The sequence below is a fragment of the Peromyscus leucopus genome, chromosome 7 (genome assembly GCF_004664715.2).
Source record: "Peromyscus leucopus breed LL Stock chromosome 7, UCI_PerLeu_2.1, whole genome shotgun sequence".
In the NCBI taxonomy this organism is placed as follows: Eukaryota; Metazoa; Chordata; class Mammalia; order Rodentia; family Cricetidae; genus Peromyscus; species Peromyscus leucopus.
In genome coordinates, this window is record NC_051069.1 from 111,825,408 (window position 1) to 111,839,868 (window position 14,461).

General features: G+C 44.2%; 1 protein-coding gene across 1 annotated transcript in view; it reads left to right on the forward strand.

Annotated features, from left to right (window-relative positions):
- Exosc7 (exosome component 7) overlaps positions 1 to 14,461 on the forward strand; it is a 28,590-nt gene that overhangs the window by 8,800 nt on the left and 5,329 nt on the right. Inside the window, exons 4-6 of the mRNA XM_028890477.2 lie at positions 8,698 to 8,863; positions 11,798 to 11,868; positions 13,897 to 14,020. Of these exons, the coding sequence (XP_028746310.1) occupies positions 8,698 to 8,863; positions 11,798 to 11,868; positions 13,897 to 14,020 (361 nt within the window). The remainder of the gene's footprint in view (positions 1 to 8,697; positions 8,864 to 11,797; positions 11,869 to 13,896; positions 14,021 to 14,461) is intronic.

The following is a 14,461-nucleotide window of genomic DNA, read 5'->3' on the forward strand; positions in this document are numbered from 1 at the left end:
TTTTAACCTCTGAGCCAAATCTCTAGCCCCTAGGATTGAGACTTTTATTGTATGGCCTCATTTCAACTTCTGTCCCTGCCTTGCTTCTAGAAGCTAGTGTTGACAACAGCCTTCTTTGTCGGAACACAGTCCAAGAATGGAGTCCTATTAGAATTCTTGTTAGAGTGCTTGTGAGAAAACTTCAAGAAAACAAGACAAGAGTCTTATGACCTCAGTTTCTTCAAAAACACAGAATTGTTCTTGGAATATGCTTTCATGCCTCCCAGGTGTAGCCGGTAAAAGTGAGTGTAGACGAATTTCTAAATGGTCTTATAAAACAAAAAATGTGGAGCCAGATATATGGGTGAAAGCCTGGGAGAGATCAGGGAAATAGGGAAAGCCACAGCTAACTTACCTCACTAACTCTGCAGCTTCCAAATGCGAGTTACTTCCTGTCTACCCACACCTAGATGCCTTGCTGTTCTGTCCACTGATTTGCTTTCTCTGTCCAGCTACATCACTTCCTCTTCCTGCTCACCCCTGTCTTCCTGTCTGTCTGTACAGACTCCAGACCTCCATGGTTAACTAGTGTTGGAATTTAGGCATGTGCCACCACACCTGGCTCTGTTTCCCGTGTGGTCTTGAACACACAGAGATCATGCCTGTCGAGTGATAGGATTAAAGGCGTGTGCTAACATTGCATGACTTCTGTGTTGTGGCTGGTGTTTTACTCTGATCTCCAGGCTTTATTTATTAAAGCACAAATAAAATATCACCACATTTCAGCACAAATAAAATATCACCACAGGTGAGTTTACTTCAGATTATTCATTACAACTGGCTGCTGTTGTTTGTTTGTGTGACTCTATGGAAAAACATGTTTTTGCCACATGCAGCTTATCCTGTGATTATATACAACTTCAGTTCATGAGAACTTTACTGAAGTGACCTTTCTTAACCCTCAGGATATAAATTTTCTTATGCTCTGAATAAAGTTTGTTGCGTGAAACTTTAGTCCACCTCATTTGTAGGTTCCATTCTCCCAGTTTCTACCACCTCTAGAGCAGTACACATTATCAAGATCCCCTTCTGGCTTCCGCTAGGTCTAGGTGTGTGTGTATCCTGTAGCCCTAAGACTTCCTCCACATTTGGAGGCTTGTTAGAGGGACCATAGGACTTAGCATATAGTACACATGACTGAAATTTGTCATAGCTTTGTAAGTGCAGCAACTTACTTAGGACATTTCCCACTCAGAGATTCTTCATTCAGGATTTTTAGTAGGTGTAGTCACCTGGGCACCTCCTGCTGAAGTCTAGGCACAGTGGTCACTGTGTCAGCCCTTTCCATATAGGTGGGCCTATGTTTGTATGGTAGTTAATTTTCCTGTCTTCATTTCCAAATCCAAAAGTTGGTCCTCACTGGACCCCTGTTAGAAAAAGGCAAATGAAATGTTTAGAGAGGAGGTACCTGCCCACGGTCAAGTGGCCAGAAATGCCGCTCCGGTCTGTGTGACTCTATATCTTGCTCTTTTTGCTCTTACAGCAGAGGCCAGTTTAAGAAGCATATTGAGGGGGCTGGAGAGATGGCTCAGGGGTTAAGAGCACTGACTACTCCTCCAGAGTCCTGAGTTCAGTTCCCAGCAACCACATAGTGGCTCACAACCATCTCTAGTGGGATCTCATGCCCTCTTCTGGCATAAAGGTGTACATGCAGACAGAGCACTCATACATAAAATGAATAAATAAATAAAAAGAATTTTAAAAAGGAGGATATTGAGCTTGCTAGGAATAATGTTCGTCCCTCTTTCTGGTCAGTTTTCTTTCCGGCTCTTCCTCCCACTGGTTGTCTTGACTCATCCTGCAGGTTAGGTGTGAGCAGTGCTGCCCCTCCCTTCGCTGTGAAGGAAGCAGAATGTCTCCTGGCCTCGTCCGCAATTGCTCTCTTTTTCCTTTTCCTCCCTTGTGTTTTCTGCCTCACTCATCCTGGGCAGACCCATTGTAAGAGGTGCTGTACTCAGATGCTGGGGTTCAGGGAAGGAAGGGTTTCTGGACTCTGCCTTGTGACTTTTTCCAGGAGATATAAAATTATCTGTTCCTCCTCACCCCCTGGGAGTCACAGCAGCAGCCTAGAGAATGGCTTGTTTCATGTTCATCCTAGTGAGTGTAGTGAATTTAAATAGGGCTTGCTTAGGGAGTGGAAGATGACTGTGGATGGCTGCATTTTCCCCAAGTAACTAACCCTGTTCTTGTTAGGGTCCTTTTTTATCTTTATTTAAGTCTTTGGCAACACTGATACAAGCCTGGGTCCAGAGGGATGCTTAATGTAGAGGTGACCAAGGGTTTGCACAGCCTAGGTACAGAATGAAACCCAACTCTGGCACAGTTTTTGTGTGTGCACCATCCTTGCCCTTATCAGAGATTCTGCTGGTTTCAGGAAACACTGTCTAGCATGGAAAGTACAATGTTTTTCCTGAACTATGAGATGCAAAAATACCATGGCTTGCTGCAAAGTGGAGTTCCTCTGGCCAGAATTCAGAGAACTAGTCTCACTGTGAGCTGTGTGTCTGGATATGAGGATGGGACTCCGGTTAGCTTGCTGTGCTTGGCCCTTCTTTATCCTAGGTGCCACAGCAGGAGGACTCCCATGTGAGAAGATTCTTTGAGCTACTCCCTTTCAAGATTTAGTTTAGGAAGCAGCCTTAGTGGTCTGGCTGAGAATGGCTGTCCACTGGTCTATTTTCCTCCTTTTTCGGTCTCAGGGGACCTCACTAGGAGCTCTGGTTTCCAGGGGGTTCTGAAGCCTGTCGGGATGAACAGTCTCAAGGTAGTGAATCCTAGCTTCTTTACAGCTTGGCTAGTGTGGTTGGCCCTGGAGGCAGAGTCACACCCGTACTCTTGGTTGTGCCTTGTTTTTCTTCTTCGTCAATCTTTTTCTCCTAATTCCTGTGATTACGCCTATTATTAAAATATCTTTAATAAAACTTCCAACTCTGCTTTACTATAAATAAAAATAAAATAAAAAGAGAGCTGGGGATGTAGCTCAGTGATACAATGCTTGCCTAGAATCCACAGTGAGGAGCTGAGGTATGTGGGTCATAAGTAGTAGAACTCTTGCCTAGTTATGTGGGAGGTACTAGGTTTTTTCCCTAGTCGCTCCAAAATAAATAAATAAATCCTCAGAGGAGACAGAAGCAGAGAATGGTCCATAACACAAGTAAATTTGTCCCTTGTACCTCCTTTATCAGTGCTTCAGGGTCTCCATAAGAGTCACAAAACGCCAGTCCTTGCTGGCTGCCATCTGTTCTAGAAGCTCACGAGAGACTTCAGGAGGCCAATCCCTTTCTTACTGCCTAGAAAACTGAAATGGCTCTTGGGTGCCTCTGGACATGCCCAGCAGTATGTATACCACACACTGAAGAGCTCCACTGGAGATCTGCAGGTCATACCAGTTGCTCCCCAGTGGGAGGAAAGAATTAAAATTGGTGTTGGCATGGAGTCCCTCCTGCCACTCTGAGCCCAGCTTGATTTAATTCCTTATCAGCAACTTCCAGGTTTTATTATTTTAGTTCCCAGTTGTACTGGTCTCTCAAAGCTAATTGCTTTTCTGCTAACTCATTCTCTTCAGCTCTTTCTTCTTAGAATGATAGATAATGTTCCTCACTGACTCAATTCGGCCTGCTTGGGAAGGTGAAACACCTTGACACCTTGCTATGTCTCAGCCATTGGAAAGGAACCAGCTACCCTGACCCAACCCGACTCCAGCAATGTCAGGCTGCACTTACACTAATCTGCAAGCAAAATGGACCTCAAACCTTCTCATGGGTCTTTGCCTTGTTTGTAGTAACAAATGGAGGAAAGCCCATTTTAAAAGACTATTTAAACTTTAAGAAAAGTTGGTTTCTATCCAAAGCCAGGACCAAAGAATTCAGTAGGCTGCGAGTTACTTTGAGCTGCCATTAGGGGGCAGCTCACTGAATCACTGCTCAGCTTCTGACTTTCATCAGAGTTTTTACTTGGGAAATCCAGGAGAATGTTTGTTATGTCTGAGTTTCAACATGCCAAGTATCTGTTAGTTCCCTGAGTTTTATTTTCAAATAAAAATAAACTTAACTGAGTATATTTTTCCCTAGCACAGAACTAGTCTTTGAAATCTGGTGGGTAGAAATGTGTATCTGTTCTTTGCCTGTCAGGAGAACACCATTCTTGACTGAAGGGCTGGGGATGGTGACAGAGCAGAGGGTGGCTTAGAATGCCATTTGAGGTTGGTTGCACTTAGTCTCTGGGGCTGATGGCAGAAATGAGTGCATGCATACACAGGAGTCCACCAAGGTCAGCCATTCTCTCCAGTAGCCTGTCCTATCCCCAGGCTGCATATATTTTCAGGCTGTCTAGTTACAAGGGGAGCAGCGGTGGGCTCAGAGTCTGGAGTCCCACTACAGGTAGACATAGCTCTGATCTCACCCTACTCCAGTTAAGTAGTAGATATGCCAGGCAGCAGGAGCAAGGTAGAGGGGATGAATCAGGAGGGTGGAGAGCTGGGAGGACCCATGTTCTTCCAGCTGGTGAGCTGTTTTTCTTGCTCTGGGAGAGGGACTGGAACATGCTTTATAGAGGGTCTGAGTTGGTTTGGTAACTAATAGCATTTGGTCTTATGATCTACTTTGATGATACATGTAAGCAGAGGCCTGGAATTACCAGCCTTTTGTATGTGCGCTTTCTCTCTCTCTCTCTCTCTCTCTCTCTCTCTCACTCACTCACTCAATTTAATAGAGGTTTTCATTAGATCTGCTTTCTATATCTATGGTCTAATATTAGGTCCCATGACTAGAACACTCATTCGTTATCAGAAGCAGAATTTAAGTGTAAGGGAAAGCTAATCTGAGATCATACTGCAAGCTGAGCTCCATTGACACATCAGGGAAGCTGCTGGTAAGGCCTAGAGTGCCAGCCTGAGTCAGACCCTTAGCTCTTTAGGCACTGTTCACTTGATCTCCAGCAAGTTATACAACCTACCTGACTCCTCTCATTATCTAAATTGTGTCAGAGGTTAAGGGTGTAGCTCAGTGGTAAAGAGCTTTCCTGGCATTTGTGAAGCTCCAGTTTTGTTTCCCAGTGCCGCAATAAAATAAAAAGATAGTTGGTACTGCCTAGAATTGTCATGAGAATGAAAAGGCCTGGTACATCTGAAGTGCTAAGAGTGGTACATAGCACATAGCAAGCATTTGTAAAATTGTTTGTGTTTGCTACCCTGTAAAATGAGGATTGCTTCTGGGCCTTACAGCATCATCCTGTAGGTCACTTGTTTTAGTTTCTTCTATGTGGTGCATGCTTTATTTTTCCAGAGGTTTTTTTTTTTTTTTTTTTTTTTTTGTTTTGTTTTTTTTTAAACACAAGGTCTTGCCAGGCAGTGGTGGTGCATACCTTTGATCTCACATTTGGGAGTCAGAGGCAGGCAGATCTCTGAGTTCAAGGCCAGCCTGGTCCATAGAGTGAGTTCCAGGACAGCCAGGACTATACAGAGAAACCCTGTCTTCAAAAAACAGAATAAAAGAAAAGGAAAAGACAAGGTCTTACTATGTAACCCTGGTTGGTCTGGAACTCACTATGTCGACGAGGCTGACTGTAAATTCTCAGAGATTCACCTGCCTCTGCCTTCTTGAGTGCTGGTATTAAAGGTGTGTGCTACCATACTCTACTACCAAAAGAATTAAAATGTCTTTAGTCAGATCCGGGAAATGGCCAGTGTCTCCCTTGTTGAATGTGTTGCTCACTATTGTGTGGGCCGTTTGTTTGGGTGCATGCCGTTACCTGGCTAGTATCTTTGAGGCATTTGGTTTTTATTTCCTGGAGATGATCTGTGGCCCTTTCCTCTGCTCAGCTGTTGCAAAGGATCCTTCCTGTGTTGGGAGCCCCAGTGATGGACAGAACCTTCATCTCTCTGCTCTGTCTGTTCCTTCTTTGCTGGAATATAGGTATTCTGGCTCTCCCCACCCCTTTCTTTTTATTTTATGTGTATGGATGTTCCATGGAGGCCAGAAGAGGTTGTCAGATCCCCTGAGACTGGAGTTACAAATAGTTGTAAGCAGCCATGTGTGTGCCAGGACAAGAACCTTCTATTGGTTTGTTGTTCATTTTCTGAGAAAGGGTTTCTCTGTATAGTCTTGGCTGTCCTGAAATTCTCACTCTGTAGACTAGACTAGCCTTGAACTCAGAGATTTGTCTGCATCTGCCTCCCAAGTGCCCGGCTAAACCTGGATCTTTTGGAAGAGCAGCTAATGCTCTTAACCATTGAGTCATCTCTCCAGCCCCTCTCCGGCTTTTATATGCTGCCCAAAGCATGTCCTCTGTTTCCTGCACTGAACACTTAGCTCCTTTCTCCCTGGCCTCCACTGTATCGCCCCACAACTGGGGACCATGCGGATAGTACTGGCCCATGGTTGCAGAACCCTGTAATCTTCCTCTATGCCTGACTATGAGCTATGCTAAAAGAATGATGTGTTCAAAAATGAAAGGGTGTTTTAAATGGGTATTTAAATTTAAAAAGTGTGTTTTAAATTTACCTTAAATTACCTTAGTCCCAAAGAAACAATGGGGCAGATGAGTGTAGACAGTTGAGCTGGGGAAGCTGTGAACAGCTCTTAGGGCTTCAGGGCTGTAGACGATTAATGCTTTACCCTGGGACTGGGAATTTGAAGATGTGACTCCTGCGTTCAGTGAACATAAGAGTGGAGGACAAGCATCTCTGTGCATACAGAGACCTGTGTGATGTGTCCTAGGGTACTTCCCACATAGGGCTTAATATTGGCTGCTTGGTGTTGAGTTAGAAACAGGCTGTGTGGGGGCTGGAGAGATGGCTCAGAGGTTAAGAACACTGGCTGTTCTTCCAGAGGTCCTGAGTTCAATTCCCAGCAACCACATGGTGGCTCACAACTATCCGTAATGAGATCTGGTGCCCTCTTCTGGCGTGTAGACATACATGCAGGCAGATCACTGAATACATAATAAATAAATAGATCTTTTTTTAAAAAAAAGAAAGAAACAGGCTGTATGCTGCTGGCTGTGTAAAGGTTTGACAGTTGGTCTTGGCTGTTTCTCCTTAGCAGAGCTACTTTTCACTGATGCAGCTGAGGCTGGCAGGGAGTTTTGGAAATCACCATATTGCTATGGCGGCAGTGAAATTTCTTCATATTTTTAAATTTGGGTTTTGCTTGCTGATAATATAAGGGAAGAACAGGTAATTAGAGAATCAAAGTTGTACAATAAATGTTGTTCTGTGATGCACTCTTAGACTATATCACTAAGAAAGATTCCTTTCACCATTAAATAATACGTGGGCCCAGCTGTGGGCGACCATGCTGGTGGTGCTTCCCCTCTCTCCTCTTGCTTCTCTGATAGCTACTTTCCTGGGGTCTGCAGCTTCTTAACCCTCCAGGACTAAGAGAAGTATATCGACATATATTCCCACCGCCACTCCCATCCAACTTTCCCAGTCTCCAGCTTCTCGTGCTGGGCATGCACTCATACCTTCTAGCTTTTCCAGAGTCAGGATGCCTCTGTAGATGACTTTGTAAAGTCTGAGCTGAAGCAGCTGGCCCCTTGCCTTTCCTACCACATAGATGAGTAATGTTTATTTACCTCACAGACTTAATAGGTTGGTTTGTGTGCAAAACTCTCAAAAAAGTCCTGTAAAGCCTTTGAGTCATGTTAGAGTGGCACATGTGAATGTTTGTTAGTTCTTTGTTGAGGTAATTGGGCATAAGTATCAAGAGTCCAAAAAGGAATTTTTTTTTTCTCTTCTGAAAAATACCAAATGACATCAAATACAAATAACAGGTCAACAGTTTTTTCATGCTGTCATTCATTTTCCTTCTCAGTACAGTGATAACCTAGTTTCCGATCTCTGTCCTACTGTCATATGTATCCCTAAGTCGTATTGGTAAAATTATTAAGGCCACTCCACGTAGTTAAAAGGGAGGTTTATTTTGTGGGGTAACTTACAAATGAAGGGATAGGTAGGTCGCAGGGTCTGGGAAAGACGTAGCACAGTCCAGCGGTGTTCTCTGGAGAACTCTGCTCCGTCTACCTCCAGCATCCAGGGTTCGGGAACCAAGAGAAGGCAGTGCATTCGGATCTCCGGTCTTTAGGGGTCCTCTCTCGGCTCCGCCTTATAGGTGTGGCAGTTACCAAAGCCTCAGTGGGGGTAGTACTTCCAGGTCAAAGCTGGAATGGCTATCCACTACAAAGTCATTCCAGAAGGGTTTACCCTGCACTGAAAGCCAGGGCTGGTGTGGAAGGTGAGAGGCATACTTCACAGTCGTGAGGCTTCCTAGCTTTACAGGCCAACCAGGGAAGAGTGTTTATTTTACTCTGAAGATAAGAGTTCATTATACCAGCTGAGGTTCACATTACCACCAGTCTCCTCCTCCTGGGCTGAAGAAGGCCTCTGCTTAAAGGCCTGCTACACCCACTGACAGGGACAGGGCACAGTACTGGGCTCGGTCATTGCACAAGCCCATAAGCCCCCGAGGTAGCCAATACCATCCTTTTCTCATTTCAGTGACTTCACTTTTTTCCCTTTTGCCTTCTGCAAGCTAGGACAGCTCTCTGCTTTTTGGCCCTTGGTGACATTCTTTATGCTGGCACTCCAGCATTCCACAGAGAACAAGTTCTTTGTGTTCGTAGAGACTCACACAGCTTTTCTGTTGCTGTCTTACGTAGTTCAGCCAATGCTACCCCAGAATTTGAGGGGCGAGGAGGTGATGACCTTGGCACAGAGATCGCTAACACCCTCTACCGGATATTTAACAACAAGAGCAGCGTAGACCTGCAGTCGCTCTGCATCAGTCCTCGGGAGCACTGCTGGGTTCTCTGTGTGGATGTGCTGGTGAGTCATCTTGTATTGCCCCCGTCTTATGCCACCTTTGTTGAAGACCTATTGGTTTCTTTCCTCCCTCTACTGTTCCTCCTCATGGGGAAGTGTTTTTGGGGAAGAGATGGTCTCCTGTAATAATCTTGTATTTACAAGATAAATACAAAACATTAATAAGTGGTACACATAACACCATTCTATAACAAAATTGTGGTCATAGCACATAGCATAGCACAGTGAGTTGTACCTAAAATCACCCGTAGGAGTTATCAGGGAATTAAAAACAAGGTACCAGACAGATTATTAGAGTTTAGCAAGTTGACAATTGGTGTGGGATGATAAGCTCTTTTCATAACTTTTCAGGTAAGCCTTCCAAACCTTCTGTGAGTAGACACTAGAGACCTAAAGAAGAAAAGGAACTAGACTGTCATTTCTGATCAGTGGGAAAAAGAGCTCTACAGAAGTAAAGAACTTGGCCAGTGTGAGGCAGGGCCTTCACTTGGCCACACTCTAGGAAGAATAAGCCAGGCTCTCTGGGCCTCACATGCAAAGGATGTTCTTCCAAGGGAGGCTGGCACATACAAAAGAATTTGAGTACTCTGTTCCTATGTTCTGATTAGGACATAGATGATCACCTGAAATAACTGCTACTGAATATTTTTAGATTCCGTATAAATATACTTAGATGAGTATGGGGCAGGAAATAATAACAACAAGGCTTCTTGGGAATTAGAAGCTGCTGTGCTGTGTTGTCAGGAAGAACTGTGGGTTTACCTTCAGTGTAGCCTCTTAGAATTCACCCAGGGCTTAAGTACAAGAGCCGGCCCTTGGGAATGTGTTGTGGTAGAATGTTAGTTAAAGATGTGTTACAGACTGGAGAGATGGCTCAGAGGTTAAGAGCACTGACTGCTCTTCCAGAGGTCCTGAGTTCAATTCCCAGCAACCACATGGTGGCTCACAACCATCCGTAATCAGATCTGGTGCCCTCTTCTGGCCTGCAGTCATACATGCTGTATACATAATAAATAAATAAATCTTTAAAAAAAAAAAAAAAAAAGATGTGTTACAACACCAGGTGGTGGTGGCGCACGCCTTTAATCCCAGCACTCGGGAGGCAGAGCCAGGAGGATCTCTCTGAGTTCAAGGCTAGCCTGAATTACAGAGTGAGTTCCAGGGCAGGCACCAAAATTACACAGGGAAACCCTATATCGAAAAACAACAACTACAAAAAAGTGTGTTACAATTGTTTATCCTGTGGAACATTTGTTTAATGATGCAGTGATGTGTTGCATTCTATTATGTTTAACTCTGTGAAGCTGTGTTAACTGTTCTTGTCTAAAACACCTGATGGTCTAATAAACAGCTGAACAGCCAATAGCGAGGCAGGAGAAAGGATAGGCAGGGCTGGCAGGCAGAGAGAATAAATAGAAGAAGGAGCAAGAGAACAAGGAGAGGAGGACACTGGGGGACAGCCACACAGCCAGCCACAGAATAAGAGTGAAAGGAAGATACACAGAACTAAAAAAAAAAAAAGGGAAAAGCCCAGAGGCAAAAAGGTAGATGAGAAAATATAAGAAAAGCTGGGGAAAAAAAAAAAAAAACAAGCCAAGCTAAGGCCGGGCATTTATAAGTAATAATAAGACTCTGTGTGATTTATTTGGGAGCTGGGTGGAGGACCCCCAAAAGACCAAAGAGTAAAGCATAAAATATGTGTGCTGAGTGTTTTGCTTAAAAACCTGAGAAAAGGATCCAATTTTTAATTCTAGAATTATTTTTCATTTGGGTCTTAAGTATGTGGCCAGCAATAGGCATTTCTGTATAGCTGGATGTTGTTAAGGGTCTTTCTCAGGAGGGATGATGAATGTACAAATATATAAAATGTCATGTCCATCAAAACTAGAAAGAGAGATTCATGACTTCTCTCTTTTTTTTTTTCATGACTTCTCTTTTTTAAAAAATATTTATTTATTATGTACACAGTGTTCTGTCTGCACGTGTCCCTGCAGACCAGAAGAAGACACCAGATCTCATGGTGGCTGTGAGCCACCATGTGGTTGCTGGGAATTGAACTCAGGACTTCAGGAAGAACAGTCAGATAGATGGCTCTTAACCGCTGAGCCATCTCTCCAGCCTTGATTCATGACTTCTCAACACCTGACTTCTCCGTCTCCTTGAGGACTCTGGTTTTTGGCTTTTTTCCAGAACCTCAGACAGAGGCTTCTTGGGAGGGTAGATTTGCCGCTTCCGTGTGAGGTGTGCTCTGATCTCACCTGCAAGAGTCTGCCAGAGGTAGACCTGGGATTTTATAATTAATATACTGTATAGTGGTACAGGTCTGAGCACTGGGTGTGTCCTGTTTATCACATACTAGAGGCGTCCCCGACTCCATGCATGCATGTCCTCTGTCAGTCATCTGATAGCAAAGGTAGAGTGAGGCTTGCAGTGCAGTTGGCAGCCGTCTGGGCTGCAGCCCCTGCTTAGGTACTGCTGCTGCTGCTCGTGAGTCCCTGTCACCTCAGCGGGGCAGCAGCTACCTGCATGTGTGCCTGTGTAACCGCACCTATGGACTAGCAGTGGCATGTCACTCTCCTTGTGGTTCGGCTAGCCAGGGAGGGCAGCCCACCTCCTTATCTTTATTTTAGCTAATGTATTTATTTATGTTTTTTGTAGTCTTTTTTTTTTTCTTTTTTGAGACACAGTCTCACTATGTAGTTAGTCCTGGCTGTCCTGGAACTCACTATATAAACCAGGTTGGCTTCAAACTCACAGAGATTCACCTGCCTCTGCTTCCTGTGACCTGGGATTATAAATGTGAACTACCACACCTGGTTTCATGTCTTTTTTTTTTTTTTTTTTTTTTTTTTAATATACATTCAGCATGGCTTAGGAATCTGTTTCTTAGCTGGGTTAATGCTTAGTGATAAGTAATGCTGACTTTTTGTTTCTCAGCTGCTGGAATGTGGTGGGAATTTGTTTGATGCTATTTCCATTGCTGTGAAGGCTGCTCTCTTCAATACGAGGTGAGTTTCCCTAGAGACCAGTCCTGTGGGCCTATGTAGGACTTACCATGGAACACCGACAAAGAAATTGTATGTCTAAAATGGTTCAGTGTTGACAGGGATGCTATCTAATACTAAGCTCCAGGAAAGAGATTTTGTGAACTAAAACTAAGTAAGATATGTGTATTTTTGTGTTTATTTCTTTATTGTTTTTATTGGTAAACGTGTGTCATGTAAACAATATTAGGAAACCAAAGATACAAAAAGATTACACCTTAGCTTCAGGTTGTCTACCTATTACAGGATGGACTCTGAAAAATGCCTTTCACTTCTCATGTTCCATTTCTACACATAGCACCTAGCACACAGTAGGTGTTTACACGTTCCTTGATTGTGCATATGAATGTTCTAGGAAGGGAGCAACTTGGTTTTGGTTAAGAACAGTGGTCCCCCACTGTGTTTCCTTTCATAGATAGGCTGTGAACACACACACAAGGAGCTAAAATTTGTGTTTCTTTGATTATATCTATGAAGAGAGTCTAGCAGCTGAGTAATTGTGTAGGTCATTTCCTGAGGTACCTTGGGGTAAAGTGGGGTTTAAAAACTTGTGATTGAGGCTGTTAGGGTAGCTGAGTTGGTAAAGAGCTTGAGAACCTTAGTTCAGTTTCCAGAACTCAGTTTAAAAAGCCAGGAGCGGTGGCACACACCTGTAACCTAGTGCTGAGGAGGCAGAGATGCGAGGACCCATGGTACTCCCGGACAGCCTGTCTAGCTGAGTCAACAAGCTTAAGGTTCCAGTGAGATACCGTCAGAAAAATAAGGTAGAGATCAAGGAAGATACATGAGGTCCTCTGATCTCTACATGTATGTAAACTTGTGCATACCACACGCACAAGCCACTAGGTAAAGAAAACTTTGAATAAGTGAGCAAATATGTTTATTCTGGAACATCCCTCATGGTTTTTTTAATGGTGAAAGTTGAGCAACCTGAGTCTCAAAACATTGGAGATTAAAATACACACAGCAGTGTCTTCAGAGGCTTGTTAACAAGGAAATCTACTAAGTGCAGCTTTCACATCCTGTTTAGATGGTTGTTTTACTTTGATTTTGGCTTTTGTGTTTGGTATGTCTGGAAATAACTCAAATGGTCACTATCTTTAGTTTATGGACAGTGTAACACATAGAGATTTTAGACTTTCTGTTATATCGACTACAGAACAAATACAAATAGTTAAGCTTACATAAGAGCTTGCAAGATGGATTATTCATGAGCTTAGGAGCTATAGTGTCCTCCACCCACCCATGCCACTGGATTCTGTCAGACCTTCTAAGAGGTGGTCCAGGCACTCATGTGATGAGAGTTTGCATGCTAGATCCCATCACACCAGCAGCCAGCACCCGGGCTTTGTCAAAATGAGAAAGGAAGTTGTCATCAGAAGTGGCTTAAGATGAGTCTCCTTGGCTAGCTGGTTCCCATGGGTGCCAGGGAGCTGGGGAAGCTGTTTTGCTGTGAGGGAGTCCTAGTCTTCACTCCCAAGCAGCAAGGAGCAGTGACCCCATGATGCCCTTGGACAGAGGATAGAAAGACCTTTGTGCACTGGAGTCCCCTAGAGGAGCTGATGCCCCTCGGTTGCCTTTCCCAACCCTCTGCCCAGCTATGCTAGGGCCAAAACATTAGGAAGTTTCTCTCCCTCCCTCCCCCCACTCCCCCCCTCTCCCTCCCTCCCCCCTATCCCGCAGTGTGTGTGTGTGTGTGTGTGTGTGTGTTGTGTGTGTGTGTGTGTACATGTACAGGCTCCTTTTTTGACATGCCAATCCCATTTCAAACTGTTTACTGCCCAGTTCAAATAGGATATTACTTAGTACTCTGGGCTCCTGACATGGAAGCTCTAGCCTCAGTTTTTGACAGGTGATGAGGATGAGGATGAAAACAAGATGGAATTAATGAAATTCCTGCTTGTAAGAGAAGAATTTCAACTCCTGTTCTCAAAAAACGCTATGTTTCCTCCTTCCAGTAGACGACAGTTTTAATTCTGCCTCTGTTTCCAGGATACCAAGGGTTCGTGTTCTGGAGGATGAAGAGGGGGCAAAGGACATTGAACTGTCTGATGATCCTTATGACTGCATCCGACTGAGTGTGGAGAATGTCCCCTGCATTGTCACCCTGTGCAAGGTGTGAGCTTGTTTCTTAGCATTTTTGCCATCTGTGGGGTGGGGTGGGGTGGGTGTAGCATGAATCTTAAAAGTTCTTATTAATAAAAACAAAACCTAGGGCTAAGTATTGGGTGAATGCTAGAAGATCAGAGAAGCAGAACAAGCCACAGCCACCTCACCTCGCCAGTTCCTCAGCTGATCCTGTTTCCTCAGACTGGAAGCCTCTGAGGCCTCATCCAAATGAATCTCAGCTGAACTGTTGCTCAAAAGCCTAAAAGCTTAACCAGCTTAGTTCCTGGTCTTCACGCCTTGTATACCTTTCTGCTTCCTGCCTTCATTTCCTGGGATTAAAGGTGTGAGTCACCATGCCTGACTGTTTCTAGTGTGGCTTTAAACTCACAGAGATCCAGATGGATCTCTGCCTCCCAAGTAATAGAATTAAAGGCGTGTGTGCCACCAT